This window comes from Epinephelus lanceolatus, chromosome 5, assembly GCF_041903045.1.
Source record: "Epinephelus lanceolatus isolate andai-2023 chromosome 5, ASM4190304v1, whole genome shotgun sequence".
NCBI classification, from domain to species: domain Eukaryota; kingdom Metazoa; phylum Chordata; class Actinopteri; order Perciformes; family Serranidae; genus Epinephelus; species Epinephelus lanceolatus.
The window spans coordinates 6960279-6982930 of record NC_135738.1 but is presented as its reverse complement, the minus strand read 5'-3'; the positions used below and the strand labels follow the sequence as shown (position 1 = coordinate 6982930).

At 39.8% G+C, this 22652-nt stretch overlaps 1 protein-coding gene across 1 annotated transcript in view; it reads right to left on the bottom strand.

The window, feature by feature from the left end:
- LOC117261590 (nuclear factor of activated T-cells, cytoplasmic 3-like) overlaps nt 1-22645 on the bottom strand; it is a 29122-nt gene extending 6477 nt beyond the window's left edge. The window contains exons 1-8 of the mRNA XM_033633959.2: nt 22261-22645; nt 13786-14461; nt 12801-13199; nt 11242-11404; nt 7827-8026; nt 5365-5537; nt 4919-5059; nt 4761-4816 (exon numbers count right to left, since the gene is read on the bottom strand). Coding sequence (XP_033489850.2) covers nt 4761-4816; nt 4919-5059; nt 5365-5537; nt 7827-8026; nt 11242-11404; nt 12801-13199; nt 13786-14461; nt 22261-22333 — 1881 coding nt within the window. The 5' untranslated portion in view covers nt 22334-22645. The remainder of the gene's footprint in view (nt 1-4760; nt 4817-4918; nt 5060-5364; nt 5538-7826; nt 8027-11241; nt 11405-12800; nt 13200-13785; nt 14462-22260) is intronic.
- Nucleotides 22646-22652: the final 7 nt, after the last annotated feature.

Genomic DNA, 22652 nt, shown 5'->3' with positions numbered 1-22652 from the left:
TTACAAAAGGAGAACAAGACATTCATGGACAAAATGTAACATTAAAGCTTTTTCCATTACTTTGAAGGAAATGAAACAAAAAGAATCAAAGAGTCTCACTCTCTTCCAAGGAAACCCTTTACCAATGAACTATAATCAATGATGTCATGGTGACTCCTGAATCATCCTCCTCTCCACACACCCAGACTCTTTGTGGTTTCAAAAAGCTCTCACTGACTTCCTCTCTGTACTTCCTCTCAATGGAATCCTCGTCACCATCTTAAGTGATGTTTAAATGCACCAAAAACTAGAGTGAATTTCTGCAAGGTTGACCCTTTAAAATGGGAAAGTTTGATCCAGAGTGCACTGCGAGCCTCCTCGACTCCCTTGGCTCATTACATAACACATAACACACAGTACAAGTGTAAGTAAACAAAGCTGCATTAAAGCTGCAATAATTAATTTTTGGCCACTTGAGGGCAAAAGAACTCCACAATAATTTGATAAAGACGCAACACCTGTCGTTCCCTTGTTGTTGGGGCAAACATGTGAGCAAACAGTTGCCTAATTAAACATCGAGTAGACCTGGAGCAACATTTTTCATCCTGGTGGCAGCAGTGAAAAAACTATCCACATCCTTTACTTATAAAAGTACCAATACAACTACTGTGAAACTTCAGTCAAAAGCCAAGTCCCTTTTACTAGCCTGGTTTGGCCACACATTTTGACAAATTAACACCTGTCTCAACTAGACGCCTGGTCTCGTTGCCAAGCAGTTCATTTCTTTAAAAGAAGCTCTTTGGATGAAAAAAAAAAAGATTGCTGGCTACCTCAAATCATGTGTCCATTCCTCAATTACCCAGTTAGTTATTCATATTCCTTTGGTCCATAATTATCCTCAGATCAAAATAATCAAAAGGGCTTTTCAATAAAATTAATTCAAGTTGTGAGTATTGTTTAACAGGAGAAAGTGGTGTTGTGTCAGTATGCTGAGTGCCGTCTGTCAGCACTAGATCAAATGAAATGAATGAATAACTGAATGAAATTTTAAACAAGTAATATTAATACTGGTTCAAATAAATACTTTTGATTTTATTTCCCATCTTTGCTGAGCAACAGTTTTGTGTGAAAGGAGTTAAAGGCCTGTCTAAAATATAGGCCTGTTGATTTCAGTGGTTTTTTTTTTTTTTGTTTGTTTTTGTTTGGGGTTTTTTAAGATATTTTTTGGGGCATTTTCAGCCTTTAATGGATAGGACAGACAAGTGTGAAAGGGGGGGAGAGAGAGGGAGTGACATGCAGCAAAGGGCCATGGGCTGGAGTCGAACCCGGGTCGCTGCGGCAACAGCTTTGTACATGGGGCGCCTGCTCTACCACTAAGCCACCGACGCCCAAAGATTTCAGTGATATAAGAGCCCGGACTATTAAATGAAGTTTTACGGTGTGTAAGAATACTCCATTACAAGTAATTCCATTAATGTATGCTGCTGTATGACCTAATAATGAATGACTTCATAGGAGAAGTTAGTCATTTCTGACCAATACTGCACATTAATAAACAATTCAAGTGTGTTTAAAGCTCCTTACAACCACATTATAGTGTGTTACATACCAGTTATTAAATGTTGTATGAGAGACCTGAAGTAAAAATTTAAAAAAAAAAAAAAAAAACATCAAATCTTTATCAGAAAAGTAGTCTCGCTCACCAGACCTTTCTCAAGAAAAGAAAGGTCTGGCTGGGCTGACTCTCACTTTAAGATTGGAGAAAAAAAAACGCCCCGGCTGCTTGTATTTCTTTCAACCAATCACTGCTTTTTGTTTCCCACTTCAGTTGTTCCACTGTCCGCCATTGCCACTACTGGAAATAGTAACTGCAAAGAACTTACACTGATACTCTTTGGAAACTGGGGATAGCTGCCGATAGCTACTATGGAAAACTTAAATATCCTTTGCCTGTTTTGGTTGAGCTGATGATGTCGAATGTTCTTAACCATCTAAATCTGCCCTTACCCAGATGTGGTGGATGATGAAACCGACTGGATTCTAAATTAGAGGCATGTGGCTGATTGTTTTTAAGCATAAGTAACACCCACTGAACATCTAAAAGGGCAGGTGCTGTGCAAACACTCTTGCACATGCCCAACAATTTTAAAGATGCCACCAAAAAAGGCTGTAAGAGGAAGCAGAACTTCTGCAGAAGTGACATCAGCATCCTGTTAAATCAACTTAAAAGTAAACATGTGATTTTTTTTTCCCGGAGAGTTAGAGCTGGCGTTATAGGAAAATCAAAAACCCAGCAACGGAAAAATATTTGTGATGCTATAAATGCCGTGTCAGCAGTGGAACATACAGTAACTAAAATTAAAAGGAAATAATGTCTGGCACAAAAATGGAACCAAAAAACACATTGCTCAAGCCAAGCGCTCCATGGTGACAACTGCAGGAGGACAGGAGGAGGTGGAGGTCTCACAAGTACATCTAAGAATTTAAGGAAAAATTGGAGAGGTGGCACGGACTACAGTCAGAGTAATTCAGAAAATCCAAACGTTTACATGACCCAAATCGAATTCAGAACACTGTCATATTCAGCATATAGGGTATATTAGTGTGCATGTAAACGTACCCACTGACAGGTGTCCAGTCTTGACAGCTGTTTTGTGTCTGTGATGTAGCTGGCTTAGGAAACACTATGTGACTCTCCCTGATGTCGCTCCAGGTGTAACAGTTATAAGTTTACCTCTCTATCTCAACTTAAAGCTGTTTGGTCTCCACCATCTCCTGAGGGAAATATTTCTCTCTGTGGTATCACGACCAAAATAACGGTACGGCTTTAATTAGATCATACACTTGGATGTTGTGAACAAACACACATGATGGTAACTGTTATTTCCCCTGCCTCCTCTGGAGAAAGACTCTGGGTTTTTGTTTTTCACATGTTAGCTGGCTGGTTGAACACGTAACTGTAACATCAGTATCCTGTTGCTGTGGGACAGATCGGGAGGGATGACGAAACAAGCACAGAGTGCACTAAAGTCAAAGTATTTATGGGGAAAAAATCCTTTTCAGTTCTGTAATTATTTCAGATTTTTTTTTTGCCAAATTATATTTACTCCCAGTCTGGTAACAAATGCTGCAGCCAGAGGACTGGGAACAAGTGTTGCTCATAACCTGTCTTCCCTGTTAAACCACAGAAATGTATGATGATGTTTTTAAATTTATCTTTTACATTTTAGAGTTATATATTTCATGTCTGACAAATTTGATACTTTATTATCTTCATATGTCATGTATCCCCCACATCACAATTCTGTCACAGGAATCACAAAAAAAACTTTTTTTTTTTTTTTTCTTAATTATCATATTAATGTTATATGTGAACTACAGAAGATTATCAGTGCCATAGATAAGGAAAAAAATAAGAAGAGGAAGAATTATTTTTTCTAATTTTGCATTACAAGAATAAATTTATAAAGCTGAAATGTTGAGAATAAAATCGAACTTCCAGTGTCAGTGCCAGCCAATAGTAAAAATGAATCAGGAGGAGAACAATTAAACTGCCAGCTGAGTGCAGATGGCTGCCTCTACAAAAAATGCCTTTTTGAAATTGCACTTCAGATGTGTTCGTTCAGAAAGAGAAAACCGCACAAACCTTGGAGAGATGGCTACATTTGTGCAAACTACACGTGTGCAATATAGAGAGGACATGTTGTACCACAAGACACAATCTGATCAGACCAGATCTGACCAAAGGAGCTGACTTTATTCTTGACATTTCATCTTTATTCTTGAGTCAGTGTTTCAACTTTACTCTTAACATTTGGACTTTATTCTTGACATTTCGACTCTCAGTCAGACGCTCACACATGCCTCTCTGTCAGCTCTGCCAAATTGATGCTAAATTTAGGCTCTTATGTCTGTTTTTGCAGGTGCTGGTGGTGCTTTTTGTGGTTGGATTTGGACAGTGGTGGCGTGTGGCTGCAGGTCAACATCAGGATGAGGAAATCAACTCTACAGTCTGTAAACTTTCCTTTGGCTGACTTCCAGTTAGCTAGCCAGGTTGATGTTTTCAATTATTAACATCAGTAAACATCTAGGAAAAGATGGAGAGGAATGGACACAAGCTGAACTAGCTTCCTGCTAGCCACTGAACAGGCGTTGGAAATAAACTGGGCTTCCTTCGTGTTGCATCAGTTTCCAACAGGAACTGAATATCGTTTAATTCACCGGAACTTGGCTAAAAGCCCGGACAGCACCACTCAACCCAGTGATTCTTTTGCTATGCTGTGATCAGACAGAGCAGAGGACTGTGGTGAGAGCAGGAGAGGAGGTGTGTGTTTTACGGTGAATATGGACTGGTGTGTCGGCTGGTCCTGCTGTGGAAATCTGCACTGCTGTGTTCAGGAACAGCGACCGTGCGGATCGTCTTGTTTTTTGTTTGTTTTTTTTAAGTATTTTATTTTGGTTTTTCAGATTGTCATGTTGAGGTGGGGATGTGTGGACATATAATCATTCCATAACCACAAACCATGGGTTATCTGAACCATCCGGAAACAAGGCCAATTATGAAGCAGCAGCCAACATTGTCAGAAGACGCAAAAGATCACAGTGCATAAGTTAAAGCAGCTGATGGGATCGCATTTCACAGAAGCTGTACTTTGTATAATTTCCATGTGATGACTAAATGATAATTGGTTGATATTGTCAAATGCAAAAAAATAAAAACTGGTATCTTCAAGTGTTAAACACATTTTAATGGAGTTTTTAAAAATACTTTTTCCACTTACTCCACTGCTTTTATCAGGCACAACTCTGCCGTCAATTTCCCACAGTGATCTTCCATCTGAAGAGATACAACACTTGTGTCATTCAGGCAGCAGGACGTTTAATAAAATCACATGTAAACATATTTAATGTGCAGTGAATGGAAGTGAACTGATCTCACCAGGCCCTTTCTCCATGAAAACAACCCTGGACTGTGAGTTGATGTTGGATCCAGTGATGAGCAGCTTCTCTCCTCCGTCCACAGAACAGCTGGCTGGACTGAAGCTCTCCACCTGAGGAAGCTCCTGGCCGGAGCGCTGGGCTAAAAAACAACACAGTTTTTGTTTTGGTATTTAAATGCATCTGTGGTTTCTTCGTTACATGACAGCAGAAGCATATTCTCTGAGACAGAAGAAACGTTAACTCAGCTGTAAAAAAAAACAAAAAACCCCTCACTGATTATGATCTGTGCTTGCCTAAAGTTTGCACAAGCATGAAGCAAAACCTCACATCCCCTGAATTTCCTCCTCTGCTTATTCGATTAGAATCTGGTTTCGAATTAAAAAAGAAAACCTTTCTGTCTCTTGCTCTTTGTTAAATGTAATATTATTATTACAGGTAACTCACAACACTCTACAGGATTAGAAGTCGTCTGCAGCCACAGCATCCGACCATCTGGCTGAGGGACGGCGACCCTGAACACAACTCGCACCCTCGTGTTCTTCCTCCCGATATCCATCTCTCCTTTCTTCAGCTCGATGTCAGCGTTTCGCAGCTTCAGAATGCCGGCACAGTCAATGCTGTGGGGAAAAAAAAGACATCATGCTTTATCTACTACTTTCAAGGTGTCATATAGAGTGTTAAACCACCAGCAGGGTTGCAGAGGAAGGTTTATATGAGTGAGCCCATCTTTTGTTTGTATCTTGTACTGCACTGACGTGTACAAGGATACAGAGGTGACTCACATTCCTGCTGACTGCGAAGGGCGATAATGCAAATGTATGGTGCAAGCGATGAAACAAAACAAACAGGAAAAACAAGCTGCATGGAAGAACCGCAGAACCGGCGGAGATAAGCAGTCTCACGGTGGCTGGAATAATCTCATCAGTTGTCAGCTTGGCCTGTATGTTAAAACGTCCAGTTTTTGGTAGATGGCTTCAACCGTAGACTGTAAAAAATAATGGACATAGCTACCATGACAACAACTATCGGTTTGTTAAATCCCATTCTGAAGACTTAAGTCCGGCATTTTGATCATAGCCATGTTGGTTTTTTGGGGCCAGAAGTGACCATATTTGGGTGAGAGGCTGGAGTTGTGGAGGAGCGAGACAGCCTGTCATTCAAAGTGGCCTGCCCTTAATTATGCGTGACTTTAATTCTTCATAAAATGTAAACAGGTGAGTTCCCCCATACATTTGTCACGAAGAGGGAAATTAGCTGTAGAAACTGTTTTTGTACCAGCATGTAAACTTGTTAATTTTTGCTGTAACGTTGAGCATTTTAACATGGGGGTCTATGCGGACTGACTGGATTCTGGATCTGGCCTCAAGCGGCTGCTCAAAGAACTGCAGTTTTTGGAACGTCTGTGTTGGCATCACTTTTCAGCCCAAGGGGGTTGCCACTTTGCTGCAACTAATGTTTATTTTCATTGTCAATTAGTCTCCCCGATATTTTCTCAATTAATCATTTTGTCATTAAAATGTCAGGAAATAGTGAAAAATGCTGTAAAATTTCCCAGAACCTAAGGTGACGTGTTAAAATAGATTTTCACTAAACTTCTACGTCCAGACAATTTATCCGCTGCTTGGAAAATCCCATCTTTGGGGTACCCATTGGTTTAGTGAGTAGAGTAGTAAATTATTTTTAAAAAAACGATGTTACGAAAGATGTTAATTTTTGCTGTAACGTTGGGCATTTTAACATGGGGGTCTATGGGAAAAGAATGTTACGAAAAAATGTTACGAAAGATGTTACAAATTACTTTGACATTTTACAAAGTAACATCAGAAAAAAAGATTAATAAGAAACCCCATAACTTTTTTTTTTGAAACTTAAATTTAAATTTAAATTTAAGACATTTTAACCAATAAACCAATTAAAGCTTTATTTTAGATTAATGAACTCAATGAATTCTTGAGTCTTTTTAAGGATAGGCGTGAACTCTGCAGAAACTAAATCTAAAAATATTACCACTACTATGTATTGTTAGTTCTAATACCAACATTACTAATGCTACCGCTAATGGACTACTATCAGATTCTGATTGTATTAGTACTACTGCTGCTACTGCTGTTACTTCTACCACAAAAACCTTATTGAGATTACAACTACAACTGCTGCTGCTGACACTACTACCCTACAATTACAACTTATGTCATTTAGCATTAGCCCTTTAACCTTCACGGCTGCTTCTCAGGGTTTATTTTAATTCCTTAGCAAAGTGGAATGACAACAATCGAAAATATAAATAAATTTAATCTGAAAACTATTCAGTCAGCCTGGAAATATTGTTGAGGTAGAAAAAAAAGATGAAAAAAGATGTCTGTGGTAGTATTTATGATGAAAACCAGATTGGCCCAAGAATCAAGCCCTGTGGTACCCCACAACTGAATATTATCAATAACATCAACAATTTCCTGCCCATTATCAAAGTCCCTGTCAGGCAAGTTAAAGCATGTGAAGCAGCTCTGAAGGCTCAAGGCAACAAACATGAGCAAAGACAGCAGTAGCATTTAAATGAAAAGTTCAACATTATGTGGACCCTTTCTTTTAAGAATCAGTAATTCTTAAAAACTTTTCAAAAAGTGTTACTGTGTTTAATCTCCTCTAACAACTGTTAAAACAACTTTTCTTTTCAAGGATTTGGCAATAAAGAGCAATTTTGAAATGTGCTCAAAGCTGCTTCGGTCAGAAAAGCTCAGTTCTGTTCTTGCCACTACCTCAACTACTGCTACTTCTGTTAATACTGCTACTGTTACTAAAACCATTATTTGAGTTGGAGAACACTGACAGAAATAGACATCAGAGATTTCAATGTCTTAAAAGTCAACTCTGACACTAAATCTAGTTCTTATGCTTTTCCCCGTTACCTGGCAGACATGCTGTTTTCTGGAAGAAGAGGGATCTCCAGGACTTTTGTGCCACCAATAATTTTCTCCTGGCAGGTGGTGGTAACCGTCTTCCCCGTCACTCGATGGACCTGGTAGAAGGAATGAGGGCGAAGGTAGCGGTCGTCCGCGGTGCCGATGAACAGCTGCAGGCTGAGCGGCTGATCGCTGTATCCAATCAACTGAAGACAAAAATACAACGATACACATTTGATGAACAGCTCCTAAACTACTCAACGGTCATGTCACTTAGACTTGTTAAGACCTAAGGATGGAGTATGTTCATATTCTGTCCACATGTGTAAAAAGTTACAGAAAGAGTGACACAATTCAAATGTCAGATGCCCAATTCTGACTGAACTCAGAGTGAAGTGGATGCAAGTTTGGCAGCATATTCTGGCCTGATTCGTGATTCAATATCATTGTCATGTCTGTGCTAAGTATGGAGCTAGAGCTAGAATGTGGGTAGCATGTCTGAACGTTAAAACTGGAAGCAGAACACAGAAATGTAAAAACAAATGTTAGTTGTTTCACAGGGAGTGATTTGCTGGATCTATTTAATTGTTTTTGTATGAATTCAACAAATGAGATTTAAAGTGTTAATTCATGAGCTTGACAGGTGTTAGGTGTTTTTATTTTTACAAACTAGCTGTGTCCCGTTTCCAATCTTTATGCAAGGCTAAGCTAACCACATCCTGACAACAGCTTCATACTGACCACACACATGTAATTAATCCTTACAAACAAGAAAGAAAATAAGCTATTTCCTAATATGTCTCACTGTACTTTTAAATAGTCCATGCTGGTTAGCCTCATGTGATGCTATAATTACAAGGCAGAACTTTTATTTTTGACACCACTGTTGATTTGTGCTTTTGCCTCTGACTAGTTTCATGATGACGCAATAACTACAAATAAAAAAGACGACTTATTGTCTCAGGGTTGCCTGCATCCTTAATAGGCAAAGATTTATTTACATCAAGAAATGTAAAGAATATGTATTTGCGTTTCCTATTTAAAAAGCTCCCCAGCTAATTTATAAGACCAATAAATCCATCCATTTATTTTCATCTGCTTATCTGGGGCCATGGGGGCAGCAGGCCAAGCAAAGCACCCCTCTCCTCAGCAACGCTTTCCAGCTCCTCTTGGGGGACCCTGAGGTGTTCCTAGGCCAGATGAGATGTGTAATCTCTCCAGCTTGTTCTGAGTCTGCCCCGGGGCCTCCTACCAGTGGGACGTGTCCAGAACACCTGGGAGGCACCCAGGAGGATCCTTATTAGATGCCCAAACCACCTCAACTGACCCCTTTGGATGCAAAGAAGCAGCAGCTCTACTCTGAGCTCCCTCTGGATGTCTGTGCTCCTCACCCTATCACCCTATCAGGCTGAGCCCAGCCACCGCACGGAGGAAACTCATTTCAGCCGCTTGTATCCGCAATCTCATTCTGTAGGTCAGTACCCAGAGCTCATGACCACAGGTGAGAGTTGGGACGTAGATGGACCAGTAAATCGAAAGATTCGCCTTCCAGCTCAGCTCCCTCTTCACCTAGACGGTGCAGCGCAGCATATAGATGCAGACACCGCACCAAACCGCAGATCCATCTCACACTCCATTTTACCCTCACTCATGAACAAGACCCTGAGATACTGCAACTCCTTCACTTGAGGCAGTAACTCTCTCCCAACCCAGAGGGGACAATCCAACGTTTTTCTGCAGAGAACCATGGCCTCAGACTTGGAAGTGCAAATGGCTGAGACCAAGAAATATTGTTGTATAATAAATAATAAGAACCAAATAAAAGTAAATAAATGAAATAAAAATTAAAAATAAACTAAAGTAGCTTTTGAAAGTTTTTAAAATTGAAAAGTAAATAAATTAAACATACAAAAATAAATAATAAAAGACACAAAACAAAGAAATAAATATAAAAATGTGTGAAAAATTGATTCTTACACTAGGATTTTTTTTTTTTATCACTGTGTAAAATAAGGTTTGAGCATGATTTTCTGTTTCCTGTGTGACCCAGCAGCTCTTACTGTGAGTTTTTACACATGTTGCAGCAGGAAGCTCATCTGGCTTCGGCAGCAGCCTGAGAATGTGACACCCAGAATAGCCCTGCTGGTGTCCGTTACATACGAGGCCTTGATGGAGATTTACTTGCCTCGGCCTGCCTGCCAGGATCCACCAGCAAAACACAACCTCAGCTGCTCTCTGATACACCACTGGTGGATCAGTAAATGGTTGTCTAAACCCAAAAACACACTCAGTTCACAGTAATATAAAACAGAGGAAAGTAGAAAACCCTTCTATTGCAGGAGCTGGGACCAGAGACTGTTTGGCAGATTTTCTTGATGATTAATTTAAAACGATCAATTGATACCAGCCGTAGAGATGTCTGCCTTCTCTCCAGTATAATGAAACTTGATGGCACTAGGCATTTAAAAAACTCAACAGCAATGTCTCTTTCCAGAAAGCATGACCCAGTTACTCAACATAATCCGCAGTGGTTATTGGGAGCTGTTTCATGTAGGAGCTATTTTCTTTGCACCAAACTACACCCAGAAACCGTATCACCGCACAGAAGGAAGCATGCATCTACTCATGGATGTGTCTTGCAAACATAACTGACGTCTTTCTTGGCTAAGCTGTAACGTTAGCTAGCTCAGTGGTGCTAGGTGAGCTAGTAGGAGATGCACGCTTCCTTCTACGTCTTGATACAGTTGGCCAGTGTAGTTCGGTAGAAAGAAAATTGTTTCTACATCAGACTGCTCACAACAAGGTCTGTGGATTATCTGGAGTCACTGGGTCATGATTTCTGCAAAGAGACATTGCTGTTGAGTTTTTCAAATGTATTTTCTGGCTCTTTGAGCACCACAAACTGAGTGTCATCTAGTTCTGTTATACTGGAGAGAAGGCAGACATCTCTACAGCCGATATCTCCAATACTAACAAAGCTATCTAGACTGATAAACAGCCCTACACAGTAAGACAAAAAAAATTGTTGTTTTTTTTTATTATTTTGGGGTGAACTGTCCCTTTAAGGTTTGGTTAAGGGATTGCTTATTCTTTGTGTAAGCATTCAATATCTTGAAATGTGACCTTTAATGGTCCTGCTGCCATGAATGCCTCCATCAGAACATTTCTTGACATCATGTCTTGCACTTTAATGTTTGCGTTTACGTCACAAGTCACGTGTTTCCCAAATAATGACCTGTGAGTTTACCATCATTTTCCCAGGAAGCTCCGTTGATATTTAGACCTCTCCCTCAGAGACCTGACCACAGAAGTCAGAATTAAATGGAATTTATTTGTAAGTTACATAAGCAACTTTTTGCAGGATCAAAACATCCTTTTAAATCATGCACAAATTAAGTGTGAAGAAGAAATAAGGACTTACGTTGATGATAGGATGTCCTGTGGTAGCTGCCTTAATGGACCCTCTGCTGCCCTCCGTCTCGTAATGCGCCCTGTGGTAGGACCTGGGCTGGACCTCCACTTTTAGCTCACACTGGTCAAACTGGTTAGGCAGAGGCCAGTCCAGAGGAGGGGGCGACGAGGTCCTGAAGGCAGAGACAACAGACACACACTGATCAATCACTGCATGACACCAGAGCTTACACTATCCCTCTAAGTGGTGGATCTCTGAAGGGAGTTCAAGGGATCCCAAAAAAGCTTCCATTTACTAAACTTTGAGGATTGAAATAGGAAATGAGACATTATCCGAGTCAGAGGAAGTTGAAAGCAAGACACTGTGGGAAATATGCTTGACTTTGATCAATCTAATGTCTGTACAGTAAAAGCCTGTTAGCTTAACATAAAGAGCCAGACTTTGTCCAAAGATCAAACATGCAGCTACCAATACCTGTAAAACTCACTAATTAACACGGCAGATCATTTGCCGGACTTTTTCTTGACTGGAAGCAGTTGCCAGGCAACAAGTGCAGCTAAGAAATAGTCATCACATAACTGAAGTAAAACTGTAAATTGTCGTTTCACTTCTGTTTTTATACGAATTAAGCAAACGAGATAAAATCTGTTATTCAGTGAGGTTTAGAAGTGCTGGTAGGGGGATTTTGTTACCTGTGACTTTGGACTATGGGTTGGGCAAGTGTTTCTATTTTCATGTCCTATAATCGTGGTTACTCACTATTACTGATAGGCAGTTGACTCGCCAAGGCGTGGCAGGAATAGGAGGGAGTTACATTGAAGTTAAAATTATGTGTGTAAGGAAAAAAGGGTGTGAACATTTGATTGAAAATATCTAAACATTAAAGCAATCTATTCACTAGCAATATCTACTATATTAAAACAATGGCTCCCTTTTAAATGCCTGTGTTTCTGTGCTTGGTGCAAGAATATCACAGCACCACGTTCTGTTTAACATTATTATCTTAATTTTAACATCACAATCCATAGCGTTAAATACTCTTACGGACGCAGAACAAAATTTGGTGCGCAGGCAAAAAAGAGTGTCAGATCCATGGAAACAAGATGAAAAAATGGTTTGTAATTGAGTAATTAAAATTTACCCGTCACTCATGTTTTTTAACGGAGCTCAGCAGGACGACATGCTGCTCCACCAGAAACATCTCTAAATGCACAGTAGGGCGCAAAAAAAATCATCTAAATATCGACGTAAGAAAAAGTATTTGCCAATCATCCCTTCAATCACAGATATATATGATCCTATCACCAATCAGCACAAGCCCACTTCGGACAGAGCCAGGCTAGCTGTTTCCCCGTTTCCGGTCTTTGTGCTAAGCTAAGTTAACCAACTGCTGGCTGTAGCCCAACTCTTAACCAGTGGATATGAGAGTGGTGTCAACCTCCTTATCTGACTCATTTAAGCGTTTACTTCATTAAAAACAAGATAAAAGTACACAAAGGAATGCTGCCTAATGTTCAGAGAACTAACACGTTTAAAAGTAGCAACACCTGTATTATCATAGTGCCCACCTGAACAGAGGAGGGTTCCCAGGTTTGGGTTTGTTCCAGCTGAAGTGGGAGGGCACCTGAAGGAAGAGATCAGCCAGACCGTCCTGTTCACGTCCCTCCTCCCCAGGAGAATCCAAAAATTGCTCCAACCCGGGGTCTCCTTGACCGGCCAGGAGGCCAAGCTGGGTCCCCGAAGTCCTCCTGGTCTTGGAGGGGACGTCCAGCTCCTGGTATCCAGACATCAGGAGGGGCCCCAGGGCAGTGGCGGGGCTTCCCACCCAGGTTTCATCTGTAACGCTGCCCCGTGGAGAGGCACCTGGCGTGGGGCTGGGGGAGTGGTGAGGGGAGGGCGAGCGGGCGCGGGGGTCAGCGCTGGAGTGGCGTCTCTTCCCGCACGGGGACGTTGGTCTGGATGACGGCCTGAGAAAGAAGTGTGGTCAGGATTTGAAGGATTGTGTCAGGGTTGAATCAAGATTCATACATTTGACCCCCCCCCCCCCCCCCCACACACACACACACACACAAAAGAAACTAGGTTTCTTGTCTTAAATTTAAAAAAGCTGTTTGTTTGTCTAAACTAATGGCAAATTTAAAAAAAACCCTCTAGACTTCCTTACTGACGAGAAGGAATAACTGTCTCATGATATTACTCTTTAAAGCTCTGCTGTCGTATCAACAACAACAAAAACATCACCCAATAACTATTCAGTACACACCAAGCATGGTAGAAGTGGTTTTCAGGCTGCAGTGTCCTCAAACTAGATTCATTTAATCAGATTTTAAAGCTTTTTGTTGGCTGTCTGGCTTTGTGTGTGTTGTTTTTGTATGCTGGGTGCATATGGGCGTAGGTTCAAACACAATGATGTCAGTGGGTAGCCTGAGAGGCAAAACCCAGGGAGAAAAAGGTCCACAGGGTCTTGAAAAACAAATCTTGATCCCAATGAGACTCTCTAAATAAACAAATAATGTTACTAATGAGACATCTGTGAACCCTGATGACATGTACCTGGAGGTGGGCCGGCGGTTCAGCCAGTTGTCCTCTGTGACACTGGTGCGAGGGGAGGGGCAGGGTGACTGGCGGGGTGACTGGCGAGGTGACTGATGGGGAGACAGCGCTGGACTAAAGGCTGAGGGATGTTGGTATTGTTGTTGCCATAGCTCCACGCCAAAGGCCCCTCCCCCACAGCCTGGGGACCCCAGAGGTGACCCCTGAGGGGACCCCAGGGCGAGGCGGGCAGCATCGCGAAGCTCCCCGTCTACATCGTCGTAGATGTGGGAGAAGGATTCGCAGGAGGAGAGGTCAGATATCCAGCTCCTGGAGGACAGGCTGCTGCAGGGGCTTGGGCAGAGCGCTGGGTCCCGGTAGCAGGGGTCCAGAGGCAGGTAGAGTTGGCCTCTGGACCAGGACAGCTCAGGGTAACCCCCCTCTGCCCCGCCCACCGCCAAAGCTTCCTGGCTACTGCCCAGCTCCACATGATTGTTCGGAGCAATGGAGGTGATCTGGATACTCGGGCAGTCAAAGGTTCTGGGGTTCCCCTGGGCCTGGTACTGGTGCCCCTGGGGTTGGTAGTCAACATACTGATAGGGGAAACATGCAGGATGACTTTGCAGCTCCTGGTTGATGAGCTGCTCAGCCAGAGCCTGAGTGGAGGTGGGAGGCGTCCTCACATTGAGATCTGGACCTGAGAGATGGAAGAGATGACCCAACATGTAAATCAGACGTTATCATTTGCATTGCAAACACGGCTGTTTTTTACTGCCATGTCACAGCGGCCTCAGTTCTGCAACTGACATTTAATACTTATCCATCATTTGGATACAACCAGCAGGGTCATAAACTGTTGAATCAACATTGCAGGGTTTCACACAGCAAATTCAAGATATCTAATGTGTGGCAATTGTTTAGTTTAGACTATCTGCACATACATGTATAGAAAATACAGGAAAAAGAAATTAAAAGTTAAAACACTGTGCAGGAGAGGACAGAAGACAAAAATGGCTTATGATTTTTTTGATGTGCAATTTACAACAACAAACATGAACAAATTACAAATAAATCAATAAACTGTTGAGAATCTTTGCAAGTTAGAGTCCTTCTCAGATGCTTTTTGAATAATGATTATGTAGATGATTGTAGAGATGGAAGAAAGTTGTTCCAAAGAGATGGTCCTCTGTATTTCAGTGAATATTGATTAAGAGAAGTCAGACAATATGGAAAATAAAGATCCTCAGAGTGTCTTGTGGAGTATGAGTGAATGTTTGAGGAAGACTTAAAAAAGTTCTGGAAAAGGCTCAGCAAATCATGAGTGAGATGCACATATTCATACATGAATACACAAGTATGGTTTATGTTCACATTAAAAATTGATAAAAGTTGATATTTTTTAGAGAGAGAAAAAGATGAAATCTCAAAAACTTCTCTTGAATTAGAAACATTTTACTGAAATAAGTGGGACATGTGGCGGCCCAAGCAGTATTGCACTACATAATATGAGGGTAAATTAAGCTATGAAAAAGTCAGAATATAGGAATGATGGACCAGTGAACAAACTCTACTTAAGATACCAAATGACTTCATAGTCTTTCACAGAGTTAGTTAAATATGGCCAACGTCTGCTGCATCAGTTTCTGCCTTCTGATCTGTCTCAATAATTTGGTTCTTTTGTATAAAACTTGTAGACAGGTAGAAAATTAAACAATGACTTGAAAAAAGGTCTTGGTGCTTTTCTTTGTTTCCCATCACTGTTAGTGAATTTATTCGGGTTTTTAAATAAATATAAGCCATTTTAAGGCACCACATCAGGCTCTGGTAACTTGTGATGCCAAACATTTGGCGGATGGGAAGAGCTCAGGGATCCAACCACCAACCTTGTGATTAATGGCCGACCCACTTTACCAACTTAGACTCAGCTCAAATATGGAACATGGACTAGTAGGTGGAGAGGTGCAAGTCAGCCTCCTGGGCACTGCCAAGGTGCCCTTGAGCAAGGCACCAAACCCCCAACTGTTCAGGGGACCTGTCCAAGGCAGCGCCCTGGCACTGACATCTTTTTCATTTAATGCATATATATGTGCATGTGTGAATTTTCCCTCGGGGATCAATAAACTATACCTTCTTCTTCTTATGCTGCAGTTATATTGTGTGATGACTATGAAAATTGCAGCGTTTGTGCACTTTTATTATCAAGTTAATAAATTTTGCACAGAAATTACGTGTTATTCTCATTAGTATATTGACAGAATATAACTTGATATTATCAGCAAAATGCTTAATATGTTTGGGTTCTTAAATGTGTGAATTCACTGCTTTTATTTGTTTTATATCACTGTGCATTAAATATCTTTAAACTTGGACTGTTAATAATGACAAAAATCTTTAGTTGTAGCTTGACTGATAATGATAATGTTAGTTGCAGACTCCTTCCCATGTTTATTCTCTTAACTCCACCTGTTATCGACGTAATTTAAAACTGTAGTGGTCTGCACTTATACTGTGAGCTGTACGGTGACACCACGGCTGCAGCCAATAGTTCAGGCACTGGACTTACTATGTTCAACACTTCAGTAAATTCATTCACACAGCTGCACACACTCCTCACCACAACCCTACTATTAATACCACTCTTTCTCGCACTAACAAACACTCTCAGGCTACATGCAAAGAAGGCGTCAAAGTGGCAACTGTGATCTGCTTCAACAGATAGCTCCACTTCTCTGCAAATAACCCTCTGGGTGCCGGGGAGAGATAACTGTGACGTGATGCAACAACAGGGGCAGAAAGAGAGAGGGGGGGTATGATGCCCGCAGCCAGGTGGGTGCCACGGAGCAGTTAGAAAACCAGGAAGTAAAACCTGCTGACAGACAGGCGGGGCAGCACAATGTCTGTCTGTACAGAGCCTGAAACACAACCACCAACTGATCCAACCATCCATCATCCACCCATCATCTATCCAGCTATCTATCCATTCATCAACGGTGGGAATCATCAGAGGATCCACGATACGATATTATCACGATACTTGAGTCACTATACAATATAATTGCGATTTTAAATATGTTGCGATATGCTGAATATTGCGATAAAATATATTGTGATATATTGCAATTTAATTACCTTTTCTTTTCAAATTGTAAATTCTGTCCCCAAAGGAAAACGTTGTCAAAATCTGTTGAATTTTATAAGAAAAAGTTTTCAGTCTGTTCATCTCACTTCAGCCATTTTTTACAGCAGCAGTAAAATGTAGGTTGTGGACTGAAAAAAAAACAATCGATTAATGAATTTGTGTTGTAATTTTAATAATTAACATAATAAAAAAAAAAGATATTTGGCACTGTATGACAATACGATATTGCCACACAAAAATATCATGATACTATGCTGTATCTACCATCCATCAATCCTCCAATTAATCCATCCATCAATCAATCTACCAAATGTTTTTTTTCTTCATAACTTCATAACAAGGGTCTTTATTTCATCACCTACAGATTCCCTCAGTATTTCTTCAGCTGCAGCAGTCCATCTTTTTCATTTTCTGGTTGATGTCACAGGATTTGGGAGGGATTTTAGGCAGAGCTGCAATGATTAGTCGATTATTCGATTTGTTGATCAATAGAAAATTAACTGGCAACTATTTTGATCATCAAATAAAAGTATTTTTTTTAGCAAAAAAGCCAAACATTTGCTGGTTTGATGTTTCTTAGTGTGTTCAGTTTATAATAAATGATAATAAACTGAACAGCTTTGGATTTTTGGACTGTTGGTCAGATAAAACAAACTATTTAAAAACGTCACCTTTGGGCTCTGGGAAATTGCTTCACTGTTTAATTGCAATTTATCAGCAAACCCATAAATCAGAACATTAATGGGCAGATAAAGGGATAATGAAAGTAATCATTGGTTGCACCCCAATTTGACGGTTCCATTAAACAGCCAAAATATTTATCTTACCTCTGCTTCATGTGGACAAAACCGGCACAAAGAAAGCCTAAAATCAGTGTTTTCTGTCTGTGTTCTTCATCCATGGCTAAAACAAACCTTATTTTCATTACTGTTTAATCTGATGATTACTATCAGGATTAATTATTCATTATTTTTTTGGCTATAAAATGTCAGAAAATGTTGATAAATGGCCTTCAAGTTTAGACATAAAGAGAGGTTCTTCATCACCACACTGACACTAAACTCAGCAGTTTATCAAACAGGGTAAAATACTGTTATGAGGCATTTAACCACCACAAACTAAAAAGACAGTTGCACGATGCTTCAAACACACTTCTTAGTGCTGATACAGATTCAATTAGTCCAATGTTATTAAGACTTTATCAATAGAGTGCCGCAGGGATGACGTTTTCATTTGGATTTCAGATTACTGCATACATAATCTCTGAGGCAAACAAAGTTTATGATACATGTTTTGTTCAGCAAAATAATCTTCACAAATAAACACCAATTTATTTTTGTAGCATGAATACAATCACCAGAACTGAAAAGCTAACATTAGGTTATAAACAAATACACCACAACAAGCCTGTAAAGCCACGTTCAGCATGATGACATTCTGTAGTCTCATTTAGCCACTTGTTGGCAACCATCTTTTTTAAGACATGTAAAGGCTTCAAAATTCACAAGAGGGTTATTTACTGATGTATTTTATGCAGTAGAAAAAAAGGTGAAAAGGGATCTGGGGGTGCTAAAACGCTAACTCATGTCTGGGTTGTAGGGTTGTAGGTGCTTTGGAGCACGACCAACAGATTTCATGTCATTCAGCCCCTCAGAGCAACATATTTACAGACAGATCAAGTTCAGCAATATACTGGTGTCCCAGCCCATGTATGGCTTTAAAAACAAATAAAAGAATCTTAAAATCAATGCTGTATTTAATAGGTAGCCAGTGCAGGGATGCTAGCATTGGTGTAATGCTGTCTCTTTGTCTGCTACCAGTGAGAAGTCTCACTGCAGCGTTCTGCACCCGCTGCAGGAGAGACAAAGATCACTGGCCGACACCCCGGTACAGAGAGTTGCAATAGTCCAGCCTTGAAGAAATGACAGTTTTCATGTCATTGTAAGAGATGATGGATTGTGTTTTGCAATGTTTCGTAGTTGGAAATAACAGCCTTTCAGCACAGAGTTGATTTGTTTGTCAAATTTGAGAGCAGAGTCAAAAATGACACCAAGATTCCTGGCATGGGTATAAACGTATGACGTGAGTGGTCCTCAGTGGTTGACCATGCTGTCTGTGGTGTTGGGGGGACCAAAACAATAACTCCTGTTTTGTTATCGTATTTATACATATTCATCACGTAAGTCTTTTTAAATGCTGAAAAGACGCTGATTTCAACTACAGAAGCAAAGAAAAGCAGCTATTTTTACTGAATAAAAAAGCTGAAAGTCAGAATTTTTGCCATTTTTAGCCATTTTGGTCGAGACCACATTATCTCTACAACTATTAGGCTACTGATCAAAATCAAATTTAGTTCAGACATTCATGTACCCCTCAGGATGAACTGTAATAACGTTTGTGATCTGCTGACTTTTCATCTAGCCTCATCGTCAGGTCAATATTTTAATGTATCCAATACTTACTCTTGTTGTTTGTTGCTGATAAATAACCTAAATGATTAATCGATTATTGACCAACAAATTGATTTATCGACAAATCATTTCCAACTTCTCAGATGGGAATTTGTAAGTTTGGGTCTGACAGCTGGAGAAAAATAGCACATTTGGAGATGTCACCCTGGGCGATGGGAGACTGTGAACTTATCACTATTCTCTGACATTTGTATATTAAATTATTTGTCAATCAACTGGAAACATAATCTGCAAAAAATAAATTATCATTAGCAGCAGCCCTGCCCCTATTCTATAAGTGATATTCCTCTATTTCTCTTGTATGCGTAAAATACAAATTACTCAAGAACATGCCATTAAAAGACTTAAAACTACCCATAGTGAGTATTAATAATAAGTTATTCTTCATATCATTGTATCACAATATATAATTGCCTAAAACATAAAAGCTTAAGTCCTAAATGTGACTGCCTTTGTGAGTTCAGACAGCATATGATTAGCTGATCCCACATAATAACAGCAAATTGTCCACCAGCCTTCTGATCAATACATTAAACTAAAGCAGACTGATCAATAACACTGATCAATACACAGTTAAGAGTCTCTGTAGCTTTCAGTGGATTCAAACGAGGCAGATTTCTGCACCTTCTGGTCTACATTTAAAAAGTCGCCTAAATTTAACAGCAGACAGCTGGATGTGTCACATCCACTAAAGTCTGACAACACAACTTCCTGTTACAACTTTCAAAGTAAAATCCTGCGTGTCCAACAACAACATACTACAGGGATCAATGTGGAGCAAAAAGTGAGTGTGTTATTTAACAGATTTTATGGAAATAATGCAGCACGGAGCTGAAACTATGAGCTGATTCATCAAATTGTCAGTCAGAAGAAAATTAATCACATTAATTACAGTCCTAATCCGGCACACAGACACATAAAAAAATACACCTGATATATAAACTAAATATTCATAGTTTATGAAACTACAACAGTTTGATGCCATTAATTAGGAATTTTAAATATAACTGGTAATTTCTAACTATAGAAGAAGGTAAACAATATCATCTTAGTGACTCACAAAATGTAAACTTTTAAATATTTTCTACATACTTACATTTGTAGATCGACACGACTTGCTGCCATTATAATTGCTTCTTTAATTCCTACTCTATGCCTCTATTTAAGTGTAAATGTGATGGTGCACTGTCTCTGCCTCTGGCTGCTGGATCATCACTGCTACACTACTGTACAGTTAGCTGCACTATAAATGCACTCACATACCCATATATATATTTATACCACTGTCCACACTGTGTATATCTAACCTGTAGTGTATTTATATTTATACCACTGTCTATACTGTATGCATCTGATCTGTAAACACTTACTAATAACATGCTTACAGCTGTTTATTCTGCACACATTCTCACTATTGTCATAACTGTACTGATCTGCACAATATATTTTGCCTACTTACGGTTTATATTTTCGATATTTATATACCCTTACTATTTATTCTATACATTACTATTTATTCTGTGTATTAATCGTCACGTTTTCTGTTTTCTGCCCCTCTGATTAGACGCTAAAGTGCATTTTGTTGTCTCAGTACTTGTGCTCTGTAAAATTAGGTTATAAGTTGAATGGAGGTACTTGTACTTTACTTGAGTATTTCCATTTCCTCCTACTTCATACACTAATTCCACTACCCTTCAGACAGAAATACTGAGTTTTTTACTGCACTACATTTATTGGACAGCTTTAGTTACTTTATAAATTAAGATTTTTCCAAACACATAACACATAGAAGTCATGAAATTTTACTCCCCAGCAGTTCATACAAGTACAGCTCCAACGACTTACCATTAATCAATTGGTTGATTGACAGATAATTAATTGACAACCACTTTGAGGATTTAAGTCATTTTTCATGTAAAAGAAAAAGAAACACTTCACAGTTTTAATTTTGGCCTGTTGGTTGGACAAAAAAAAAGCTGTGAATAAAGGTGTCATTTTGGGCTCTGGGTCATTGTGACGTCCTTTCTCAAGACCAAACAATCAAAGGACTGCAAATAATGTTTATTTTCATTGTTGACTATGTGGATTCTTTTCTCAATTAATCGGTTGGTTGTTTGGTTGGTTTATGAAATGTCAGACAATGGTGAAAAATGTTGATCAGCATTTCCCAAAGCCCAAGACGACGGCCTCAAGTGTCTTGTTTTATGCACGACCCAGAGATGTTTAGTTTACGTTCACATAGGAGTAAAGAGACAAGAAAATACAAGAAGCTGGATTCAGAGAGTTTTTACTTTTTTTTCTTAAAAAATTACCAAAACCAATTCATCAATTATCAAAACAAAACAAACCATTTGATGGAGTCATTTTAGGCTCAAGGATGTTGTAACAGACCTTTGTCACTATTTTTTTTATGTTAGTAAAACCAAGTTTCTCAATTAATCAAGATAACAATCTACAGATTGATCAGTATCGAACACAATCATCAGTTGCAGCCCTATAACAGTCAGAGGGCCGTATTAGGGCATTTAATACTTATACTTGCAAACTATTAAACATTATTTAACCTTTTTAGTGCTGGACTTTCATTGGCTGTGTTAATACTTTATTACTTTAATACTTTAACTTAACATTACTTAATTATTTACGATGCTGGACGTTTATTTGTAACAGAGGTTTTTTTTAGTGTGGTATTAATATTTTAATGACGTAAATGATTTGAATAGTTCCTCCACCACTGGTAGATCTAATTTGTTTCCTGCTCTTGACATGTCGAGTGTTTTATTTTGAAGGCCGCAGCGCTTAACTTCCGGTGTAACTGCCGCTAGTGCTCGTTAGCTTCATTCAATTGACAAATTGCTAACTAACGTCGCCAAAATGACACGTTACCTGCCGTTTGTCTGCCGTCCTCCTCAAAGATCAGTCTGAAGTCCAGCTCCTCGGCGCAGTTTACCGTGGACATTGAACCGGAGACACGCTGAATGTCCTCTTAAACCGCCGTTAAACCGACCTGTCTGTCTTTTAAAACTGACCTGTCTCACTCACTTCCATCCGACCAAAAGCAGAACTCCGTTTCAAACTGCGGCGCCAACAAACACGTCGACTAAAAGTTGTTAACCGACATCAACACGATCAGTAAAAACGCTTCTGCACTCTGTAGTAAAGACAGAAAGTCCCATTATGGCGGAAACTTGTTGTGTTCGTGTTTCTGTTCGGCTGCAGCGAGTTTTACTCTCCTGCAGGTTGATCCCTGCGCTGCGTTCATGGGCTCCCCGTAAACT